The sequence below is a fragment of the Pelecanus crispus genome, chromosome 11 (assembly GCF_030463565.1).
Source record: "Pelecanus crispus isolate bPelCri1 chromosome 11, bPelCri1.pri, whole genome shotgun sequence".
In the NCBI taxonomy this organism is placed as follows: domain Eukaryota; kingdom Metazoa; phylum Chordata; class Aves; order Pelecaniformes; family Pelecanidae; genus Pelecanus; species Pelecanus crispus.
In genome coordinates this window covers 16574085-16600156 of record NC_134653.1, presented here as the reverse complement: position 1 = coordinate 16600156, position 26072 = coordinate 16574085, and the positions used below count along the sequence as shown (strand labels likewise).

At 36.4% G+C, this 26072-nt stretch overlaps 1 protein-coding gene across 1 annotated transcript in view; it reads left to right on the top strand.

The window, feature by feature from the left end:
* RBFOX1 (RNA binding fox-1 homolog 1) overlaps positions 1-26072 on the top strand; it is a 1399804-nt gene that overhangs the window by 147357 nt on the left and 1226375 nt on the right. The window contains exon 2 of the mRNA XM_075719223.1: positions 16452-16511. Within this exon, the coding sequence (XP_075575338.1) occupies positions 16452-16511 (60 nt within the window). The remainder of the gene's footprint in view (positions 1-16451; positions 16512-26072) is intronic.

Sequence of the window (26072 nt, the reverse complement as noted above, 5' to 3'; positions counted from 1 at the left end):
CATTTCATTGGCTAAAGTGAATGGATGCATGTACGTAAACATGAGCTGGATGTGGAATAGATAGAAATATCTCCTTGTTCATTGTGTACTTGATATTTGATTGCATGATAAATAAAACTGCTAGCTGAACTAACAATATCTATTGATTTTACTGCTCAAAAAGCATACGTACTAAACAGAAAGCATTCAGCCCAGGCAGTTTCTAACCATTATTGTTCTGTTGGTACTGCAACGAGAAAAACCTACTCTGGCCAGTAGAAGTGATGTAACGAGTTCCCACATATCAAGATAAATTTCCAAAAAGGATGAAGATAGAGCAGTTAGAAGAGCCATAAATTTCAGGAGGCAAGTGAGATATGCTGACAAAATTTCCTATACCATACCATATTATTAAGAAAAAAACAACAAAATGACAAAAAACCCACAAAACTGAAACTTCTTTTCCTTAGTCTTTCATAGAATATCGAAAAAGGAAAACAAAGAGTTGAGTTAACAAATAAGGAATTGACCACATTTGTTATTTATTAACTTGAGTTTTTTGTTATCTGTCATCAGCAAGGAAGGAAATTTGTTTGGATAGGTTAGGTGACTTGAGTATAGCTGAGCACTACCAATGAGCATGTGGAATGAAAATGCAAAGCTAAGCCTGTGGGTGCAATGACTTGAAAAGTGCAGTCTTCCCTCAGAGGATTATATCCCACGTGATTTTTTTTCCTATTCAGTTCTCACATGGAAATAATCATGTAGCACAGAAGGATAACAGCTACCTCAACTGTATGGTTTCACTGAGGCATTTGCTGCATTGTTAGGGCTGTCACACGTTAGTTACGAGACCCTGCGTGGGAAGAATCAATGTTATGTACCTCAACTGTGGTCTCTGCCACCAACACTGAAAGTAAGAAACAGTACATCAGTCTATTGAAAGGAAAACGTTAATGCTTTGGTATTCTGCCAGAGGAAAGAAAAATACCTCTCTCTCCAAATTTTCCTTCAACTAAGGAAGGTGTGAAATAGTTTTGGAGGAATGGGGTGAGAAAAAGAAACATATTGGACAGAATCTTTCCTTGATGCCATGCTTATGACTAATTCCTGTAAGTCTATATTCTTCTTTTTTTCTTGTGGTAATATTGAAAGCCCTTTCATATTTCTGTATGCCCATAAGCATATGACACAAGTAATAAGATCCAACCAGTGGATGCATATAATGGCGGGATGTAGATTACAACAGGTGACAGTTTGACCCTTTGTACCGTTTGTCACTGCAGACCATTTCTGTAGGGATGGTGTTGGAGAAGAGATTTTTTTTTTAAAAAAAAGAATCTGGGGGACATTAAAGGTAGCTATGAAGATTATTTACTGCAAACTCTTGCACAGAAGGGAAAATCCTTTGCTTCTAGAGTCAGTGTGTGGAATTAGGGAGAGCTTGTGGGAAATGACTGAATCTGAACAGTTTTATAATGTATTTCAAATGATAATTTATGGTCACATTGAGCTGAGGATTTTGAATTCACATTAGAAAACCTTCAACATATGTTAGTTAAATAGAGCAATTCCATCTTGTTTAAACATAATAGACACTCTGCTGAGTCACTCCCTATTGCTTTATGCAGAACATGCTTTGCTTGTGCCTAAAGAGTGTTATTAAAGAGACTGCTGAGTACAGAGAGCTTTAACAAAGAGATCTCAAAGTAAACACGCATTTGTTGCTGCCTCTGTTCAGCACTGCTGAAAGTCCCTGGGAACTTGGGAAATTGAGCTGTCAGATCTATGAAGATAAAATGAAACTTTGTTCTGTGGCTTCAGTCCCTTAGGAAAGTTGTTCAGGTCATTTAGCATTAGTATGGTGAGGAGGGCTTATTATTATTTTCTTAAAAATTACTCCCTTTTGTTGATAGAGTGACAACTTGGCATTGCTATTAGCCCATTTCTGTTTGGTTAAGGCAGTGCCTTAAAAATGAACAACATATTTAGCAGTCAACTTGCCTTGTCCATCAGCAGGATAGGATGACTGATGTGTGTCAGACCTAACCACTGTATCAATTGACTTGTAAATTCTAGTTAAGCAGATTCACAGTATGACTTGGCAAGTAAGCACAAAACGCCCTGGGAAGAAGATTCACTTCTTGCTAATTCCAAGCATAAACATAGCTGCTGTTTAAAAAAGATGAAGATCCAGGGGAAAAATGAAATGACAGTGAAGCCAACATTTGACCCTTTGAAATTGTTGAACTGGGCCTTATTTGAGAATTTGTTAGTCTAATTTGAGAGGAGGAAAACCTCAGTGTTTATAGATGTCTTATTAACACTTTCTTTGGACTGCTGCTCTCATGAGTTTTTATAAAATGTATATGTTATATTACCAAGCAATTTCAGAGATATACCATTGAAACAAAACAATAACTCTTCCTCCTAAAACAATCAGTTCTAAATAAAAAAACCAAGCCACCTCCTAACTTTCATAATGATTTTCAATTACTTGATTAAGGATCTGGAAAGGCTCTAGGGACTTAAAGTAGGGGTGGAGCCGTTCTGACCAATGTTTTGCTCTCAGTGTTATATACTGTTTGAACCTGGGAGAATAGAGAGCAGCCATTACTGGTGTACCAGTATTTCAGTAGCAGTCTTCATGATTTGTTGGGGACTCAGCTAAGCAGGTTTCAACCATTCCTCATTCCCGCTCCGGCCCCCAACCATGCAGGCAGATCAGTGCATAATAAAAAGTGAGGATTGGTGTCTGATTTCACAGCTCAACCTGCCCTCCAGTAAAAGTATAGCTGGGAAGATACAGCTGGTCTCTCCACAGCCCTGGGTGATTAAACTGTGTAGCTATGCTGGTAAAAAATGTAATGTAGACTTAGCATTAAATTCATGTTTACACCTTCAGGCAACTGTACTGTGAACACTGGATATAGGACAGTTTCAGTGCTTATCAGTACTTCTTGCTGAATATAAAGGGGTATTATGGCTTCTAGTATCAAGTCCTGCAATCTGCGTGCAGGATTCTTTTCCTATAAGGCAATAATCTTTTCCATTGCTTCCTATGCTCACATGGCTGAGGAGTGAAAGAGTAAAGGCCAAAATATGAAACATGCCAAAATCCAACATTTCTCTGTAGAGATCTGGACACACAGCAAGAAAAAGCCAACCTTTATTACAGAGATATGTTATTTACAAGCTGACTGTTGTTACTAAATTAATGGAAAATTTGTTACATATAATGAAAATTGTTTTCTTAGGGACACTTTTTTTGGCTCTACGTACGTTTTAATCGTTATACTTTCCTCACGGGTGCAGTCAGTACTTCTGCCAAACTGTGAGCTCTAATATTGCTAGGATTTTATTTAATTAGATGTCATTTGATTTATAATCCAGTGACTCTAATTTAAAAATCAGTAAGCCTCAGATAACAGAACGGGTCCCAGGTAGAGTAACTTCGCATGTAAATTCAGCTTAGTAAGTAACCAAGGAGCTGGTTCTGTATTTGAAACAGATCAGAATACCAGGAGTCAGTACTGGCTGCTTAAATGTACCTCCTGTTGGTGGAGTGACATTTGGACAAGCAATACAAGGTATAAAATATAGTTCATCTGGAACTGTGGCTGTGTTTGAATTTAACTATTTCCTGTGGGTCTGCAGAAGCAGAGATTATCTGCAACAACTGGAAGTTGCAGTGCTGTCCCGTCCAACAGTGAATTTCAACCCTAAGCAAAGATCTGTTCCTTGCCACGCAACACGGCACACCAAATAAACATGCTCGAGCATATACTCATCCTCAAACAAACGTAAGAGCAGATTCTGTGGCTTGACTTGTGTGCTGTCATAACGTATGCATGAACACTCTGGGACGAATGTTCCGTTCGCATTTCTCTGCACAGATTGACTGGTGTAAATTGTAGGTCAATGTTTCCTTCCCCTTCCTTCCATGTTTCCACTTTCAGCATGTTGGCAGTGATGCACTGGCATTATGTTGTTTGGTTTATTAAAGCCAAGTAAATGTTAAAATGTAGATCTCGGTACCATTTAATTGGCAAATCCACCTATGGTAAAAATCAATGTTTTCTCTCTCAAAAAAAAAAAAAACCAAAACCCAAAAAAACCCAAACAAAAAACACCAAAAAAACCCACACCAAAACCAAACCAAGGCAGTCTTGTAATCTCAGGGAAATGTATGGACACATTTGTATGGACACAAACTCTAAAAGTTTCTGTCTTGTAGCAGTGGATCTTCCTAATATACAAAAGTTAACAGTACTCTGAAGTTGGGACTAGTTTGGACCCTAGGATGTTTGCTCTACACTACAACATAGGGAATACTGAAGAGTTGTCTGTGCTGTAAGGATTTAAGTTCTGGGAGCCCCAGGAAAAGCCGGTGTAACTTTTGTCATGGTATACAAGATAGAACATGTTATGCAACTGGTAGGTGATTTTTTTTTTTTTTTTTTTTTTTTCCTTTGAGCAAAGGGACATGAGATCTGCTGTAATCAAATAGACCGTTGAGCAGTATGGGCTTTGTAGTGTCTGCTGCTGGATGCTTTGTAGCAAAGTGTGATAAATCTTCTACTGGAAAGCTGCATAGTATCTTACAAGAGCAAGAAAATCTTTCTTATGGAAAGACTAGAGAAGAAAAGCAAGAATATTATTATGCCCCTGTGGGAGTCCTTGCTGTGTCTGTATCTTGAAGACTGGGTTCAGTTTTATTCCTTCTATTTAAAAAGAACAAAACAAACAAAAACAACTGGAGAAAGACAAAAAGGACAGCTGATAATATATGTTGTGTGGAAAATCGTGCAACTGGCTGTAACAATCCAAACAAACCCTGTGTTCATATTTGGGTTAGGATTCCTGTATCATAAATGGAAGATTGAAAGCTATAAAGGGCTGGCATTGCTCTTCCACCCAGTAGAAAGACCTTTAGTTGAAGTAAGTTTATGAAACAAAAATGTCTTTTAGTAGACGAGCCGCCTCCTTCTTCCTCTCCTATACCTTTTGTACCTTTTCTGCATCATCTTCTCAGTACCCAGTTTTACGTGTGTAAGGTCTTGCTCATTGTACCATTGAATTCTGATTAAACAGTACTTCACTGAGCTGTAGGCAGTCAGTAGACAGGACATTTAAGATTTGCAGTGTGCCTTGTAGAGGCAGGTAGGTACTAGCTCCTCTACACATTTGAGCTCCTTCTTTTACAGGATAGTCACGCAAGGAACAGAGCAGCCATTGGCAGATTGTTAATTAAAATTGTAATAAAACTGTGTGGGCAATAGATGGGTTATAGACAGCTAACACAAGGGCATGGAGGAGAGAACTGAGTCTTGACAGAGATCACTTCTGCCAAAGGAGAGAAAGGAGATCAAGTGATTGAACTAGAACTCTGAGTCAGAAACCATGTCTAGTTATAGCTAGGTATCTGTGCAGAGTCCATCACTAATGTGAAATTGGTGAAAAGTGTCACTGTGCAGTTTTCAATAAAGATTTAGAAAATTGCTAAGTCCTTTTTATAAATCAGGAGGAACTACTTTAAATATTTCTTCATTTTAAATGTTTCTTCTATCCTGTAAGCTTTTTTCAGAAATTGTTTAATTCTCCTAAAAGCTTATTTTTAGGGAAAACTTGTCTGTGTTTTGAAAATATTAAAGATCTTCTTTCATTGGAATTTGATGTCCATTTCAGAAGCGAATTCTCACCTGTCACATATAATTTTGAGTTGGCTAACAGCCATCTGTTTTGACTGCACATCTTCATGCCTTGAAACTAGAACAGCCACAAATCCTTTTGATGCCCAGCTCTACTCAGGGAGCAATAAGAGAGATGCAAGTTTCATCATGAATAAATGAAAGCATTTTGGTTACTTTAAGCAACAAGTTTTAGATTTTGGAGAAGGTTGATTTCAGTGGCTTATTTGGGACATGATTCAGCATTATGACTTCAAAGGGGTGAAGGTGTCTGTTTGGAAGCCTTCTTAATAGGGATATCTGTACAGGGCTTGGTTTTGAGCTGGCTTGGGCTGCCACACAGGCAAGTGATGGTCTCTTTGGCCCACATTGTTTCCATGTTTCCCCCTCTTTCTGAGGACTGCTGCTGCTTTTCTGTGTGTCTTCAAGGAAAGGCCTGTGCCTTAATTTCTCTAGTCTCGGGGGTCATTTTAGATGCATTTGCATTTCTCTCAGGAGAGCATATCTAGCCTCTCTGCTTAGACGTTTTTGTGGATACTGAACTACTCTATAGTAAGACAGTAATCACTACAAAGAACTCCTCCTACTGCAGCCCAAGGAGTGTAGATTACTTTCAGAAAGCCTAAATATAGGCTTTCTTCCTTTATTCTAAATGGACACATTCAGTTTGTAAAGGAAAGCCTGAGTTCTCTAAGTGGAAATGGATATCTATTCTTATGTGTCCTGATTTGTGCCAAGTACGCTCTCAGGAACACATGAAGTTAAGGTCTTGTGCTAGAGACAAGATGTTGGATCTGATATTACTTGAGGTTTCTCTATCTGGCTGAAAGGAAGCCAAGCCACCATTCTGTATACACATGCCCTTTCATGTTCTGTATTGATACAGGTATGTGTTCTGCTTACAACTTCGGTTTGAGGAATTCGTTCTCAACAGTAGCAATCAAATACTTGAGACTCCTAACAAACAGAAAATATCTCTGTTGGTTACAGATATCTGCGTATGTGTCATGGTATTGCTGTTTGCCAAGGGCTGGTGCCCGTGAAAGGAGTATATTTGAACAAGAGGCAATCGATTTGGTTCTGAACGGTTTCACTGATAAAAATCTGGAATAATACAGAAGTTAAGCAGAATTGCAATGCTTCTGGGCTAGGTTTATGTCTGTGTAGGCCATCCTATTGCCATTTTTCCCCTTGGGCTCAAGTCAAGGGAAGAACACTCTATTTTTCTGGAGTTTTGATTTAGGCTCATCATGTTTTTGTTGACCTGAATTTGTTGTTCCCAGAAAGTCGAAAGTTTGATGTTGACACATTGCAATACATACTTAGATTGTCAGTTAAATAGCTTAGACAAGGTGGATGCTTTTAAGCAAGTCATCAACAAGAGAAAGATTTAATATGAAAATTCAAACTTGGCATGTATTTGTGGTCTTGAAATAGTGACAAAATTCAAACTGTTTCTATAGGTCATAGATTTCAATACAACTGATTTCTCTGGGCTAGCTAGGGTTTCACTTCCATACTGCCATTTGAGGAGAAATCTTTAGGAAGCAGGCATAGGTACAGCACAGAGTGGTATTGAGGGAGGTTGTCATTCAGTTTCTAATGCACACGTTTTTCCTCTAAGCTGTAATATCTTAAAGCACTACAGAGACACTGAAAATTCTTGCAGAACTCATGTGACTGCTGTCATTCCTGTTTCCATAATGTGTTGTGAAAATGGGTTTAACCCAATGGCAGAGGGGAGGAAGTTAGTTGTGGGGATGTGATAGAAGAATTTTGCCTTAAATTCTACTCTTTGTGCATCCAATTCTCTGCATGTTACAATACTTGCTCAGAGCATCTGCTTTTTATCCCCTTCCTTTTCTATTGTTACTATATTTTTACTGTTGGTTCTTTTAAACTGACATGTACTATAGTATGTTAGCACTATCTACATAATTTCATAGCTTGTATACCTTCATAAACTTACTGTGCAAAGTATTATTTCTTGCAAGCTGTATAGATTTATTTTCCTTAAATGTACAACTTTTAAATTGCGCTCAGGACTCATGCCATTTATTGTTAAATTGAATCTTATTTTTTGTAATCCAGTTCCAACTGATAGAACATTCCTCATATTATGCTGACAGGAATAAACACAGAGCTGTAAGTGCTATCTTGCCAGAAAATTATATGAGCTTGTAATAGCTGCATGCAACTGAATTTTCATTTTACTTTTATTTATTGGAGAGCTATCCTAGGATTTTGAATTGATTCCTCACTTTTGTTTGCATTTATATGTATTTCTTCAATAAAAAGAAGAATCTTCTGTTTCTTCAGGCCTCATCAACCTTCCTGAAAAATAACATGAATAATAGTAGCATAACAAAAATTGAAATATATAACTGTAGTTTTCTTTCAGTTCTATAAGAAATCTCTGCTAAAACAGCAAGTGTTCAGAGCAGAAGGTGGCTTGTAATTGCAGCTGTTCATTGAAACTGCATTCAGAGAACAGTTATTATAGTTATAACATATTAACAAATAACAGGTGATAAAAACATTAAAATTTGTTCTGAATAAAGCAAACTTAGGGTTAAAATGGTCTTAGGAGGAACTACCCAAGTCATGAGCAGTTCACAGCATACTGCTCTTACAGGAGATTAGGGAAAGTTACCTAGTGAATATCATGGCACAAGGTGTAACATATTAATATTTAGCATATGTATCAGTCCTTATCATTTAAGTCATGGATGTAGAATCCATGGCATAAAATTTCTATTAGCAGGAAGGAAGAATGAAAATGCTTTTGAAAGCTGGATGATGCTATATGGGGCTGGGAAGTAGTCAACTGTGTTTCCTAAGGCCATTTAAAGCAGAGAGGGGTGTGCAGACATCTTCTAGCCTGTATAAACTTCTAATTTTCCACAACAGTGAAATATTTATTTTCTGAGTCAAGGCTCTGTCATGTTAGAGTAACAGCAGTCCATACAAAGGAGATTTTATAATGCTGCTCGAACACATACATCTTAGTATTTCTGCCTAGGCATATACAGACAGAAATACAAAAAAAAAAAAAAAAAAAAAAATATATAGGCCTATATGTAATATATCAAAGATGGGAAAAAGTATGTTCTGTTCTTTTTATAAAAAAGATTACATGTAGATAGTTAATTTTATGATAAGAGATACCCATTTGATTCTAAATGATTAGTTTTCCAAGATTCATGTAATTGTTCCTAGTAACACAATAATGATGCTTATATTTGATTATTTTCTAAAGTCTCAGTCCTAGAAACTTGCATATAACTTAACTCATCTAAGCAGTTTGGGGTAGGAGAATGAAAAGTAGTTTAAAATGCATTGCTATTAGCATAACATTAATGCTGTGCCATTGATGGATCTTGATGCCAGTTAGAAATTAAATTAATTTGTGTGTAGCTCCATTCTAAGTGATGCCATAGAATCACATTAGAAGTATCTTCTAGAAAGAGTGTTTTCTGTTTCTGTGATAAGGCAGGTAGACCACTCTGGAGAAATAAATCTGGAAACAATCATTGATCAAAATGACGTGATATAAGAAATCTTTCTGTGCCTGGGGCGGGGGGAAGGGGCGGAAATCAGGATACATTCCTGTGTTTGAACTTTTTTCTTTAAATTCAGTTAAAGAACATGTTGGAGAGTTCATGAATTTAGTATTTCCTGATGGTATATTTCAATCATGGAGTGCAATGGGAGTACGTTTCTGTAAGATTTCTAGCACAACACTTTTTGCTTCAGTTGGTACAAACCAGGAATCATTTGAGACGTTATATGAGACTGTTTTGAGTCGAATTACAGCCCAGCTGGGTTTCTCTGAGCTTCCAACAAAGAAAGAAACTTCTTATTTCTTATCTGAACTCAGCTGAAAGTTTGTACTTTGAGGTCTACCTGTACCCAAGGGCAGTACTGATTTTTCAAGATATGTGGGGATGTTTACTGGCTATTACAGTGCAAGGATGAACTCTTCAAATGGTGAGACCTCAGAGATGATTATCATTACTCTATAGATTCTGTTCCTGATTGTCTTTTAATGCTCCTAGATAAATATCCCTGAGAGACTTGTAGGTTACTGAAAGCTTCTGCCTCAGTAAACCTAAAGTAATTCTACTCAGGAGATAAATAGGCGATGTCAGACATCCTCATCTTAGCACTTTTCTTTGTGATTACATTTTGAAAGTATGTATTTAACTCTTGAGTTGTTTTGTGTTTTCCTTCAACTTGATTTCACAGCAGATCCTGCAATAATTTACCCACTTCACTGACTGTTTGAGGATTAGGAAATATTTAACAATTCAGTCGAGCAAGTGTAATTAGAAATAATCTAGGCTGCTGCTTGCATTGCTTATGTTCTTCATCTCCAGGAAACATCCCCCCATATTCTTTCCAGGGCTTCATTGTTCAGTATTTTGAAGCTTGTGCTTGGCATATCAAAAAGATAATTTCCTGTTGAAAAACGTTCCTCTCATTTCTTACATTATTTTCCCCTGCTGTGTGTCTCTGCTGTTAGTCCTACATCTGTTTCCTTTAACCTCAACAAATACACTATTTTTAAGACTTACTTTTCCTTAAGTTTCTAATCTTTTGGGCTCTTGATTAACCATTCCAGACTTCTATTTATTTTTCTACTGTGGAATCTCATGCTATTAAACACATTCAACTGCAAAATAAATATTTGTATAATTTTACATCATTTAAAATGATCATCACTTCTAGTAAATCTCATATTTGTTTCTTGACTCATTGAATCTGTAAGTATATTGGCAGCTCCTGATACACGACCATTATCTTTGGCTTGTGAAAGTAAGATTTCAGAGTGGTTTACTTTAAATATGATTCAGGACCATGGATTTCAACAATGAAAAATTTTCTTATATCCAATAAATAAAAATTTTCTAATATCCAATAAATGACAGACTGTTCTGTGAATTTATATTTTCAGATTTATTTCTAAGTAACATTTGATTTGATTGACTGAGTGCTGTCTGTTGGAAAAGGGAGGCATTCCTTATTGTTTTCTTTAAAGAACATTTTCACTTGTATAATATCACAGGCAAATCATTATACTCCATAAGTATATGCAAATATTAGTTGATTAAATGATATTTTGATTATTTTAAGTGAAATTTGTTCTCCCAGATATCTTAAATATAAAGCTGAATACATATAAAGACTATCTATATAAAATTGATCCACATTCCATTGCTAATTATGGATTGTGAAATAGGCACAGTATTGTATGACTTTTAACTTGGCCTCTGCTCTAAATAACATAGTTGTGAGGTTTTTTTTCCTCTGTGTACAATAGGAATGCATTTCTGCTCTATAGAATAGGAAGTGAAAACCCTTTCAATAATTGCCAGATTCACTTATGCGATAAAATGTGGAAAGGCCTCAGACACCACCACTTACAACTTGCCAACCAGTCACTTGAGGGAGAATTCTGCTATTGTAGCACTCTGTGTAGGAATGTCATTCTTTGTATGCCTGGCGAAAACCTTTGGGAGATTCCTTATTCTAGAGAAGAACTGTAATATATGCCTCTGTTAGGGAAACCAAAATCTGTTTATGGTTTAAATAGCTGTTTCTGTTAAACCATCTTCTTCTATAAAATGATTTCAATTTGCTGTTTGCTCAGCTTTGTGCATCCTTATGTTTTCAGCCCTTTTCAAAAGACTTCAAGACATTGTTTTATTTTCATTAAAGAAGCCTTACAAGAATATGGAATCCCCTTTCCAGAATATCTGAATATTTGCTTCATTCAGGAAATTTTGCTGCTTGGGTATTGATTGTCTAGATTGTTTTCTGCTGGGGGACCCAGGGGAAGAAATAAAAAGGCTGCAACAAAATTACCCTTCATCTTTTAGATGTGGCAGGCTTGGCATGTTCCTCAACTTCCAACCTGATGGGTGCTACACAGACTTGGTACATCTTGGCTGTTTGTGAAAGAATCCTCTCCCTGAACTCCAGTTTTGTCCCAGATAATTTATCTTTCTTGACTACCTGGCAGCTCAGAATTACTCTGTCAGGGACTTGTATTTAGAGAGGCACCAGCACTGCTGTGAATTGTACATGGGGAAGGAAAAACAGTTGTATTAAGCCTTATGGGGAAGAACTACCACGCTGGGGAGAAACACATTCACCAGTCCACCCAGTCCTGTGGTTTTGTCGCTTCCTTATGTTCCAAACAGGTAACAGAGTTCAAGGCAAGCTTTCCAGGGAACAGTGCATGAATATACAGGATCTATAGAGTCATCAAATGCAGTCTTCTGCTACCATGAAAACCTATTAACTATACTCAGAAGAAAAATAGGACTATTTTTGACCCCCCCCCAAAATGGATCTCCACTTAAAAGTTTTCCCTCTGTGCAAGCAGGGGAGAAATTTTCAAGTTGCTTTCCTTTCCTGAATTCATGGTTTGGGGAGAAAAAACACCACTACCCTATTTTCCTTCTATTCCATTCTGCTTTCCACTAGAAGAAGAAAAGATTTCTTCTTGTGTCTACTATTCCCCCATCCCTCCCCCTTCCCCTCTCCTCCTCTCCTCCCCCCCCGCCCCAAAGTTCTTGCTTTGAGGTCCATCCTTTGTGGGTCTGAATACTTCCTGCAAGGAGCTGAGAATCCCTCAATATACCCAAAGCCTTATGAGATACAAGCTTCCTGCAGAATCAGACCCTTATACACACAAGAGTTCCTTAGCTTTAGTTTTCTGTTATAAAGCCTCATGCTAATGCTGAAAATGTATGATGACAAGGGGCATGTTTTGAATCTTTTTTTTAAGCCTCAGATGGCACACTGAAAATGGGCTGTACTGTACCATACGTTACCTTGATTTATGTGCAACATCACATATTGACGCCTTTAAAGACAACAACTTCGTGTTTCAGAGGAGTCTGCATGTTACGAAAAGGGCAGCAGGTGTTATTTAGACTAAATTGACCTTGAAATTGATTTCTTTATTCTATGACTTACTGAGGGGAGATTAATACTTTTTTTTTTCCTGCAGCCTGAAACAATTTACATGGTAATAGAAGGCATAGTCAGTCAAATAAATTGCTGGAAGTACTAGTGTTCCAAGACAGAAAATATGGATCTTTCTTGCATTGATTCTTTCTATCCTCAGGGAGTAGCTAAGACTTTTAACACCAGGGAAAGACTGCCAAAATTTATTTTTCCCATTAAAGGCAGAAGAATGGATAGTAATGTCTGTAAGCTGACATTTACTCCAGACTTTCAGTTGGAGGGGTGGGGAGAAGGGTATGCCCCTTGTAAAATTTAGGGAGTGTTTTAATGTTATTTCATGATTTCTGTAAGGGCAGATGGATAGAAGAGGAAATCGTAAGAAACTTCTGGAAAGCCTGATGTGGAGATAGCACAGCTGCCCTTTATAAGAGAGTAGACCTTGATAATAGCCTGTAAATGGTTGTTGCAATTCCACCTTAGAGTACCAAGCAGAAATCATCTCAAAATACAAATGTTCATGGAAACGAGAGACCTAAAGAACTTACCTGGAGGAGGCACTGGTAGGAACATGAGTTATAGTTCTATAAGAGGGAGAAAGTTTTTTGTTATTGTGCTACCCCAGATGCTACAAGGCTGAAGTGACATTGCTTCCATTTCCTGCAGGCTCCAAGACAAGTGCATAGTCAAATGATTTGTCAGTGGCATAATACTTTACATAACCTGAACATTTATGAGATGACATTATGACATATTAACTGAAAACAAGTGTGAATGCAACCCCACAAAAACAATTTTCTGTTTGTTTTAAAAACAAAAATAGTTTATAGGAAAATGTCTTATATATGAAAGTTGTTATGGTCATCTTGGGGCTGGGAGTAGAGAATTAATCTCTTGTCTCTCAGAAAGCTGCACCTGAATGCTATTATTGCAGCTGTAGTGAATGAATGATTATTTCAGTCTTTGTAATACACAGGGAGGTGATAGGTGTTTGGCAGATACCAGTCTGTCCAGGCCAGGTGTCTGGCACTACTGGGGAAGGGACTCAGGCTCTTGCTAACAGGCTTAGATGAGTTTGGACTATTGTCAGAATTCTCTGTCCCCCTAAAAATAACCTTTGCCTGAGGAATTTTGCTAATGTTGCTTTTATTTTCTGGCTCAATGTGCCCTGGATTATCACAGGTGGCAAGCATGTTATTAATATGGAGCACATCACAAGCTTTCCAAGTAGGTATCCCATATGCAATGTTGGTCCAAAGATGTTTATTAATTTGTTACCGGTTCACAGAGCTGTGCAATGCCTGGAAATAAGCAGTGGTGGCGGTGGGAGTATATTTGCAAAATACCTGTTTAAAATAGTATATTTATTATTTGGAACTCAGAGTATTGCCTTCTGGAAAAGAGGGTTGTGTAGAATAAAATCTGCTGTCTCTTTGTATGTCTGCCAGCCTGCCTCTCCTAGAGCGTTTCCCAAGAGCAACACCCCTGCAAAATGGCTAGCTTGCTGGGGTTTGAATTCTTACAGTGCCCTTTACAAGCACTGTGAAACTATAATCTAATGTCAGCCATGCAACCTACTGCATGATAGCTCTGTAACAAGAGAATGCTAATCAGAAGACAGAGTGGAAGGTAATGGGCATTGAATACAAATAGTTGAATATACGTTCTACTGTATCTGTATGTACATTCTGTTTGTATGTTGTGCATAATAAAGCAGAAATAGTAAAATGGGTATGGGGTGGCTGAACTGTGGGTGGTGGCAATAAGATTAGAGTAGCTAAGGTGAAGGAAAAGATGAAAGCAGGAAAGTAAAATGAGAAAACATGAAGAAAACCTGAAAAGGTAGAAAATGCACAGCCTATCAGTGACACAGCAGTGAGTAAAAATGTGGAAGTGCTATTAAATTATGCGGAGACTGGAAAACAGAACAGATGATTAGGTTGGTGCTTTTGTTTGATGTCAATCTCAAAGCTTGCAGTGTCTCACAGTGGACAAAAGTGACTGCTTTCCTTTGTGGGAAACAGATGCAACTGGACTGTAGGAATTTGTCTGGCTGATTTTAATGATAGTTTGGCATTTATATATGTCTTGTAAAGTCTGTTTCTTAGCATTTCCTATGAAGAAGTCAATGTATACAATGGCTAGGTTGAACAGAGAACAAATTATATTCTTACTTCTTTTTCAGGAACTAGTATGCTAAGTGGATGATCACTGCACAAGAAGGTCCTTTTGTGACTTAACTTGTAACACATGGAGGAAAAGTTAAAAATAATGAAAATATTTTTCATACCACTAGAGATGTTAATTTTTGTAGCATATAAATTTTTTCATGTGTAATATGTTTCCAGCTGCTGTGTTTCTGCAATAGTTGTCTTTTGAGGCAGTTTACAGACATTAAGCCTCTTTTTAGGTGAGAAAGTGGTATAGTCCTCTGTATATCAATGGGTAAACTGGGATGCAGAGGGGTGAAATGCTGAAAGGTGATGCACTGAAGTACCAGAGAATTACTATCAACTCCCTGAAATATCTTCTATCTACTGGATCATAGCGTATGTCCTATAAATAAAATACCTAGAAGCTTAATATCTGGAGGCATACTTGAAAATAATTATAATAATTTAAAGAATTTCACAGCAGTTATTCTCTGCCGTCTTTGCCAGACATGCCTCAATTTCAGCTTATCAGACTTCCATTCCCAAACATTAGAAGGAACTGCATAGCTTCACTTTGACATGCAAATCTGATCTTATTGACAGGAAAGGGAAGACAACAGGGGGCTAGCCCTGGGAGACAGTTTCAAAATATAAATATGAATGTATTGGCTATATTCATCAGGGAAGAGACAAAAATTTAACATGCCAACTACTTTCTAACATATCCTTCTAAAAATAGTTCTGTTTTAATTACTGACTTGAGTCTTGTCTGTATTTAGATACTGTGGCACTTCTATCACCTATTTCAAAACCTCTCTAAGCTTTTGTTTCTGTATTGTATTAACAGCAGCGTAGTCAGCTTGTTCTCACACTATCTGTACTACAGTAATATCCCCACCCCACCCCCATTCCGGTCTCTCCAGCTGTAACTGCAAAGCCTTCAGACGTGTCCAAGCCCAAAACTGCCTTGCGTCCACACTTGTGGAATGCCAGTTTGGATGTAGGAGTATCTTCAGGAGAGATAGAAAACCAGGAATTTCACATTGCTTTAGGGTGGACCCAAATGTAGACCTGTCCGCAAGGGTGATGAGCCAGTACAGCCACGAGCCTGCCTGCTGAGCATGCCAAGCCATGAACCTGCTTGCCCGTGCAGCCTGTGCTATGGTGGTTTGCAACAACATTATATGGCTGTTGCCAAGCAGGCAAATAAACCAGTGTCCTTCTAATGGAATATAGAGCCATTTTTCATAAGATACCAAGAGAATTTTGGGTGGCTGAGAAACTGTCATCCAAACTTCTACGGCGAGGCTGTGCAGACCTAGTCTGGGAAGTGTACTGGACTTCTTGTCTGACCTTCCGAAAGGCAGCAGCTTTATCATCATCCTGTCCTTCCCACCCACGCTCTTCTAAAACAGGGATTAGAATTCTAGCCTTCTTGGGGATCATTAGAGTAAAACTGAAAAAGTGTGTAAGTTAGTAAGGAGGGTCTAATACATAAGATGAATGGCAACAAAAACCTCTGTAATCAAATGTTTTACTAATGGCTCCTCTGAGCCTAATTATAGTGATGCTCAATGTTGATCTTTATTCTTGTTATGTAAAGCGCAAAATATTCTGTTTAAGCTGATTATTTGTTTCTTCCTCTCTCTTTCAGGACTATAAATCTGATGTGTTGACTCTGGTTTCCAGTGCCAAGAACAGTCCTCAAGGTCCAGTAAGTAGAAGCATTTTGCTGAATAGATTAGATTCTGTAACTGAGTTTAGATCTTCTTTTAAATTGCTTCAGTCATCAATCACTGGAACCAATTTTTACCTGTGACACCTTTCTGCTTTTGAAGCGACTGTACTTGAATTTGGTTAAATGCTCTTTAATACTTGAATATATAGTATAGCAAAGATCTGTCTTACTAAACTGAATAAAACTGATTAGTGTCATTGCAGTGTAAATTCATTAACAGCCCAGTGAATCTATCTTGTGTGCTACTACTTGCATCGTATTAACATACAGACTTGGCTTCAGGTTGTGTCTCGCTGCTAAGCAGAGGAAGATAGCATCTGAGTTAATTGTAGGGTGGGGTACAACTGCAAGCCCCCCTGAAGTTCCCTATTGTAGTGATGTCCCCAGGTGAGGGTAGATACAGAAAAAGAAAACAAAAGTTTGGACAAATTCAGTGGCATGCAAGGTGAAAGTGTTCACAAGAGTAATGCTCCTGTTTGCTTGAAAACTGAGCAGGACTGGACCAAGAGGAACTACCTTATATTGGCTTACAGGATAGAAATAATCTAGTCTGTCTCTATGCTATCCTGCACCTATCCTTCTTCATTTTCCATATAATATTACTTGGCAGGAAATAGGTGTACCATAAAATAAGTTTATGCTAAGGTGTTATAGGCCTGATTTTCAAAGGTGCTGATGATAATCAACTTAATTTGATGTCACTGAGAGTTCATAATTTGTTGCAGTCAAGTCCCTTTAATCTTTTTTTTTTTTTTTTTTTTTTCGCTCTCTAAAACATGAATGTCATGCCATAGGGCCTTTTCAAGTGACTCTGGTTGGGTGATGCCAGTAATTGACATTACTTCACTCTACGCACATTTGGGTTTTGGGGTTTTTGTGCTTATTTTTTTTTCTTCTGATTATCTAAGTTGTATCCCCTCAGACTTGAGGTTGTAGAAATGTGGATTTATGTCTGAATAAGGAAATATGCAATATTTCAAGTATTTGGCAAAACTTTTTTTCCTGTTTGCAGGCATGATTAATGCAATTTTAAACATGAATCTTAAACATTAAAAGTTCCTTGAAAGAAGGAGGTGTCTGGACTTTTTCCAAATGAACACTGTCTTTCAGTTTGAAATCACTGCCTTTTGAAACTGCTGAGTCACATTACCGTAAATATAAAAATATCTTGAAAGATCAAAATATATACAAAAGATTTTTAATTTATCTGATGATGGTGATTTGACAGAATCCTTTTTTACCCCATATACTAAGTTTTAGAAGAATATCTTCTTTCAGTAATTCTTTCTGAACTGTCACTGGTACTTCCCACTACAAGAGCTTTCAAAAGCTTGAATAGCTACTGAAAAGTCACATCGTTTCTGTTAGTTTGTCAAAAGTTAACTTGTAAAATAATTTTGTGAAAGGTGAAGGCTTATTTCTAGAAACTTGGTTTTTTGCTTCATATATTTGCATTGAATTTAGGTTTGTATTAGTTAAAAATGAATGTTTTGAAGAAATAATGTAGTGTTTTTCTGGCTGAATGTATTTTTTTTTAAAATAGAAAATGGTCTGCTACAAGTGCAGAACAAGTTTTTATAAACACCTGTCACTCTATATTGAGAAGATCCTTCTTCCCTTTAAAAAAAAGAAGAGAGGGGTAGGATGGGGGTTTTACAGAATGTGTTGACCAAACTTAAACCAAGTTATGGGGTTTTGTTTGGGATCTTTTTGGGGGTTAGTTGTTTTTTTGTTTTGGGTTGTTTTTTTTTTTTTTTTCTTTTTAACCTTATGATTGAATCCTTTGGTTGCTGTTGCATGTAAGAAAGTGTCCCCAAACTTCAAAATACTGCCTTAAAAAACAGGTTTTCATTTGTCTTGTTTGAGCCTCAGTAACTTATAGACCTGTAATTATTGCTTTTATTTTTACTTATTTTTGGGTGAGAGGAAGAGTTATAAAGGCAAGTTTAGCAGTGTATTTTGATCTACTGAAGAGGGTTGTGATAGGGAAAGGGTTTCATGTTTTCTCTGATATTTCTGATGCCATGCAACCATGTCATAAAAAATGAGTTAAGAGTTGAGCTTATTTCTCTTGAAATTACACTGTCTCTGTTGCTTGGAAAATTGTTTGTTGTGATGGATGAGAAGGAATACACAGATTTTTCAAATGTGTTGCCAGATTGTTGCTTATAGAACAATCTGGTAATAAAAGGAGAGCTGACAGATGAGAATTCAAATGGATCCGATAATGAATTACTAAATAATGCCCCAGTTCCAGAGCCTGAAAAGCTTATTTCCAGGTTGTTTTTTTTTAATAATTGTTGGCTGCTTTTTCTGTTCTTAGTGACAGATCCTATATGAAAATCTAATGCAGCTGAAACTCATAGACTGAATTTACTTCTGTGTTATATAATTGAGACTTTATTGAAATGGCTGGAGTTACAGCCATATAAAACTATAGCAGTAACACAGTGGTGAATCAGATCTATCAAATTTCATGTTTCTTGATAGATACAGCTGCTTAATAGATTGTTTGTTAAATAATTCAAGAAGTTTTCTTTAAGCTGAGTGATAGTGCCTTTTAAAGCCTTTCTTTTGTTCTTAAATCTCATCAGGGAATCTGTTATACCTGTGGAGCTAAGAAAATCTAACTGAAGAAATGACTAGTGGGAAGCTTTAGGAAGTTGTCAAACTACTAGCTGCCAGAATCTGGAGGGGCTGTACTTGGGCTAGGATTCTGACATTTTTGTCCCTTTTCTTATGGCTTCCTTTAAGTGCTCTACTCTTTCTTTCATCTGTGGTTTCATACTCTTCTCCTAGGCTACCTTAAAATCTCATTCCTGCTTATTTAAAGGTTTATGTTTTCTAAAATAGCTTTGCCTTTTCCTCAGTCTTCATTTCTCAAATTCTTGTCTATATATTGATATTTGATAACAAATATCATGTACTGTTTTTAATCAAGAGATGTTGAGAAAAGGTACTGGGAGTAAAATAGGACTCTTCAGGGTAATTCAGTAGGGACAATAATGATTTTTGCTGAGAAATAAAATTGCTGCAAGAATTGCTGCCTGTGATCGGAATAGAAATGTGCTAGCTACCTGAAATTACCTTATCTCTACTGCTGCTTCGGGGGAGATATCTATTAGCTGGAGATAATGGCTTGCAAAAGAAGTGGATTTCTTTAAATTTTACATTTCTATTGAATGGAACGTATCTTAGTACTGCATTCCTAAAAAAAAAAAAAAAACCACAAACCACAACACCCCCTCCCCCCCCCAGCCTTGCCAAACAAAACCACCACCACCAACAAAACCAAACAAACTACACCTGTCACTACCAGGGACAAGAATGGAATTGAAAGAAAAAACAGCTCCTCCCTAAGCATCGTCACAGAGCATTTGGATAATATGTTGGGCAGGAGGTGAGAGTCTTTTGTGCAGGGGAGAATGTACATTGTGCAGATATCTCAAATGATAGTGTAGAACTGATCTGATTTAAGAGAACTAAAAAAAAAAAAACAACTGTAGAAAATGCTGATAATTTCTTTTTTTAAAATACTCCACCTAATATATAAAACTCATGCAAAATATAGGAAAATTCTTTACAGCTCTATCATGTGGATCTGAGAGTATTTCATGGGTTTCGCTGTGTGTAAGCTGAATTCAGAATGGGGTCAAAATTTTACCCGAGATGTCTAACATGGGAAGATTATGTCAAATTTCACATCACAATGTCTGGCTGCTTTTGAGTATCCAGGCACATGAAATCTGTTGGTGTGTTAATCCACAGCGGCCAGGAAAAGTCAGAAGCTGTTAACAAACCTTGACTTCTATTCCTTACATCTTAATTTGTTTACAGTGTTATTGCTTGTTATTATTGCACATGGCTGTGGGCTTTTTTAACCTCATCAGATGAGTTGGCCCAATGGCTGGAGGTGCAGTCCTTGTTAACTGGAAATAGTCTCCCTGGCAACATTGCAACAAAATTTAGATGATGAGATAGTGTTACTAATTTAGGTTGTATAGAGAAAAACCTCAAATTATAAATATTATTTAATGATAAAAGAAATTAAGACAAATCAGTTACTCTTACATTTTCAGTATTCAAACTCCTGTAATATACTGATACCCTTTTCCTCTTCCATCAGGTTATGACTTGTGCATTGTTATTAAAGTAGGTGCATACCTTGCTGAATTTTGGTTGTCAGGGGTTAGCCTTGCCTAGAGTGGGTGTCTACAAAGTTGTAATTATTTTATTATTCTTAGAAAAGCAGATCTCTAGGATAAGTTGACAGAAGTTGATGTTTTGATTTTTCATTGTATTAAAGTTTGGTGTTGTCTTGGCTGGCAGTAGGGGTGATGCTAAGCAATGCCTTGTTCTCTTAGCAGCCTTCCTTATTTTCACTATCAGAAGTTCTTCTGCTTCTGTACTTTAGCCAAGGAGTTCAAAGTCAATCTAAATAAAATAAGAATAAGCAATTTCCAATAGATGGAAATTCAAATGCTAACAAGCAAGTGAATCGAGAAAGCTGCTGAAATGCCAGGTAATGTTTGACAGAAGATCCTTGGTTTTGAACATTTGTGATTTTGGTGTGGAAAGAAAAGCTGGGGTTGGACAGTAGTAGCTCATACATAGAAGGAAAATATATCCAATGAAGAGGACATTTATGAATAGACTGAGTGTCTATGTAAGTTTTTCTTTGCTTTGTTACTGATGAAAGATAAGCCAAAATGATGTTTGAAGGCTCTCAATCAAGTTGGTTACACACCTCCTCTTCTACTTGGAAGATTAAGGAAGCCGCCCTATGGGCTAAATGAACTGAAACAATGTTCTTTTAAAAGGAATTGCAACATAAGCAAAGGAGAAAAACAAATGCCTTTGCTGCTGTTAGTAATATTCAATTTTCAGTAGTTCTACATACTGGATTTTAACAGACTTTCAGGAGGGAGATTGTGAGCACACTCACAATCTAAGAATAACCAAACAGAGATTAAGAAAAAGCAGGAAAAGGCTGTGTCTGAATGAAAGTGGTATAAAAGATGTATAGAAGTTGACGTTTTTCACTGCTAGCTGTATTAAATTGTTTGTGGGGTGGAGTGTGCTCCCATACATGGAATGCAAGAGACTAATAAATAGGGTATAATATGCATTTCATAGAGTTCTGTAAATTTCTACTATAAATTTGAGTGAAACTAAAGGAAATGTGATAATTTTGCCCAGCTTTTCCTTTGTTCTTTATATCTTTTCCTTTTGTTTGGTTTTCAGTCAGGAGTTGCAAAAATGTGCCACTGGAAAACAAATGAATGAAATTATTAATTTGCAAGATTCTAACTATTGTATAGCTGCCTATCAAACAAATTCTATTTAGCTGTGTTACTAGAACTGCATACTGTTAATTTTGATGATTTTATCCTTACCTTAGAGGAAAATAAATCAGTGCATCATGAATATCAAAAATACTTATATTTCAGTTAATATTTTATTTGGTTTTCTCTTGTATTCATATTAATAATGTTTGTAAATTATCAAAACACAGAGCTACCAAACCAGAAAACATGCTTTGAAAAGCCAGCAATAAAAACCTTTGATGGATGGGAAATATAAATTAGAACAAATCAACCTAATCCCCTGCCCCACAAAGGCCCCTTTTAAACTCCCTTTAGTAGTTTTGCTATCACTTTTATATACGCATTGCAATATGCAGTAAGAGCCAACTTATGAACATTAATTTTCTGCCATTTTTTGAGGTGACTTCCAGTAGGACAGTATGTATTGCATAATGGTAAACCCAGGATTTTAGGAATTACAGTAAACTGAAATCTCATCAAGACATCTTCTGTTTAGTATTTTCTGTCACAGGGGAATGGCAGTGGTGATGAACTCTGAGATTTAAAGTGTGATGACAAGATGCCATCTAGTGACAATTTGTAGGAAATTGTAGTTAACAATCTGTATTTGCAGAAATGTTTTTCTCCTCTTTTTGAGGACTCAAAGATTGCACTTCAGAGCAGAAATTGAACCATCATTGTGTAACTTGGAGGTTGTTCTTCTGGAATAATTTTTTACACTAGATTTGACTTCTACTATATTAAATGCTGGATACTGGTGGTCAATTCCTTTGCTTCCTATACTTGCCTCTGGTTTTGCTTTGCAAAGGTGAATGCTGCCATTGGTTTTGGAAAACCAAATCATCTAGTCTCTCTGGTAAGCATAAAAATGTGTTTCTTGGTGAATTTGGTGAAGTAGTATTTCAGCAGTTCTACTCTTACCTGGTAGAGAATATATATAATAATGGTAGAAGAGAAGCTATTTTGAATATAGAACATTTTAATTTATTTTCTTTTACTGAGAAAGCACCAATCAGACAGAGATTGAAATTAGGTATGTGCCCTTTAAGTAATACACTATGTTGAATGGTACATCTCTTTTGCTGGTAATACACTTCCAATTTCCCTGGAGAGAGACAAATCTGGTTTGGAAGAGTGCTGTCTTACTGCATTCTGCAAAAACCTTGTCTGATACAGTTTCATTTTGTTCCAGAAGTAATCTTTATAGTGGGTTACCTGAGAGTGCACAGTGAACACTGTCCTCTTGGCCTTACTAGCATGAGTGTGCAAGGAAAACTTCTATGTCTTTATCAATGTCAAATACTACCAAGTTTTACAGGATATAATTTTGACGTCTTAGAGTTCAAGTCAACAAAGTCTGGAACACATCCTCTACCTCTCTATGAAACTGTCTGTATTGCAATCTTCTTATTTACTTATAACAGCATGTTCTTATACTAACTGTGCTTCTCAAAAAGAGTGACTGTTTATAAAAGGTGACATAACTGAAGTGATTTCATAAATGTCCTCGTATTGCAGAGTACTTGAAGATATTGTTAACCTGAAGCATGTGAACAATCCATTTGAGAAAGATCAAAGCATTTCATAACAGGCCAACATTTTAGCTGTAAGTAATCTATCAGAACCAGAATAAGGACTTGTGGTGTACCTGTTTGAATAGACATGTATAATATGTTTTTGCATGTAAACGAGTTTATGACAAATACCAAATATGTGCAAAAATTAAAACAATTTCATTTGCAATTACCATATTTAGAGATTCTGGCAGTCTGAATGTATTTAAGTTAAAGACCAAATGGCTGAAAATACTGTGTTAATTTTATTATTTGTAAAGGAAGACACTTGCTTTTTGATTTCTTTTAAAAATATCGATCCTCTCTTCCTTTGACTATTCATGTAGTTTCATGGGAGCTATGAAGGAAGTGTATATGTTGAGAGACATGAGCTAAATATCCATTTAATGCAGAATAGTATTAAAAAGAAGGTAGAAAGAATAAGCTTCCAAAAGCAATCTTGTAGTATTGAAATTTTTAAAAAAGGAAGGGTTTATGAAAGTAATTGAAGCAACTGTAAATTCTGCATGTTGCTCATCAGTGTTTTCCAAGTTACATCCTAAGAAAACTACTGGTAACTTCCTCCCTCAATAAGATAGAAAGTGTTGTTAAGAGCACAGCAATGGTTATACTTGGCGAGACTATCCTGATGTATTTTATTCTAATATGGCTGGTAACAGGTGATAAACACCTACTAGAACAAGCAGATGTGCCATAATCTTTAATATGTTCCTAAATTTCTCTAAGCTATGACTTAGATATAATGACTTGTTAAGGAAGTCTCTATTTTTACCTTTAATAACCTGCAATAAACCTTTTTCCTAAGATTTTTCTCTAAACAGTTTTTGAACCTGCCCATCCTTTTGGCATTTGCAGTATCTTTAATCCTGTCTTTTGATCATTCAGTTGAATGGGGCTTCTGCCTACTTGGGGACTATACAAGTTTTCTAAGTTGCCACTATTTTATTTTAAATTTATATATAACATTGAAAGAAATCTGCTGATTCTTCTTATTTATATACATTTGTATACAAAAAGTCATGGTACCATAATTCAGAATTACAGTATGTATCTAAATATCTGCTTTATGCCACGTGATTTTCAATTATTTAAAAGCCACTGAAAAATGTCACATGAGTAAGCTTGCCGGTTTAATGTTTATAGTGAGTTATAGCTGTTACTAATGCCAGATATTGTCAGAGTAAACAGTGGGTTTGATTAAACATTTCTATAATGATGTTATCAAGGCCTCAAGCATCTAAAATACGGTAAACAAATGTGCCAAAGTACGAGTAAAGAGAAAAGTCAAACTGTGAGGCCTGAAATGGATGTGCCAGAGCATGGGTGTTTGTTATTCAGTCTCCATTGATAAAACACTTCATGAGTGTAGCAACAAGCTATGAGTAGCTGGAATGAATGCAAGAAACTAGGACTTAAGAGACTAGAATCTGATTCATAAACACCCTAAGAGCAGCAACGAATGGTGAAGTTCTTTTTCAATATCTCTGAGAAAGCTTAAAATACCAGTTTTGAATCTAATATTGCTGGAAAATTCATTGCCAATGATTAGGCCATAGGTCTAAAATAAAAATAAATATTTAAAAAACCAACTAGTGAGATAACAGTGATAAACAGAGGATTTGCAAAAAAAGGTGTTGTACACCAGTGAAATGAGACTGAATACCAGAAGCAGAATTACCCACGTAGAGAAGTAATGTGTCTAGGTAAGACAGGTTTACACTGAATCCAGCATACAAAGTGAACAGTGGTTTAGGTCTGAATCAGTGAGATGAAAGTTTTGAGATAAAAAGCATCAGTATAGAAGAGAAATACTTAGTGGGGAAAAATGACAAGCTATTGCCTCACAGTTAAAGATCTTCTCTGTTTACCTCCAGTGATATAAATATCTGTGGTGTTGAAAATCTATTCTAATATTCATAATGCTTGTTTGCTCATTAAATGAATTAATTCCTACAGAATTCTGGGATAAATAATACTGAATTGAACTCCTGTTAGTATCAGATACTGTGGCTAATCTTACCCCTTGGCTCATTGGTTGAGTGCAGGTGTAAAATTAAATTAAAGTTAACTAAAGTCAAATTATCTTTTTAAGCTTGCAAAACAAGTTTTTATTCTTTCAGTCAAATTGTACTGTTTTAATCGTTTTATTTTTTCATACATAAAATAGAATTTGTATTTTTAAATTTAAAAAATCTTTTTATTTATCAATAAAATTATAAGTTACTTACCCTAATGGGGGGGGGGGGGGGAGGGAGAAGTAATGCTTTGACAACAGTCTTGAAAGGTACTACTACTTTTTTTTAAAGCAAACATTTACAGTTTTTGACAAATATTTCCTGTTTTCTGGCAAAAAAAGTTCTGCTGTTTCAAATCAAACTCCACACAGAAATACACTGTTTAGAGCACTGTATTTAAAGGCAGAAGGTCAGAGGATCTGTTTGCCATCTGTATCTTTTAGAGTATGTTTTTTTTATTCTGTTGTATTTTTATAAGTATAGAATTATAGACAGAAAAGAACTCATCAGATAACAATATGATGAGATCACTTCTCCTAATATCAGAGTTTAAGTGGGCCTATTTTTGCTTTTCCTCTTGTAGAGCAGCTAACAAACAGCATCATGATCCACCTAGAAAGT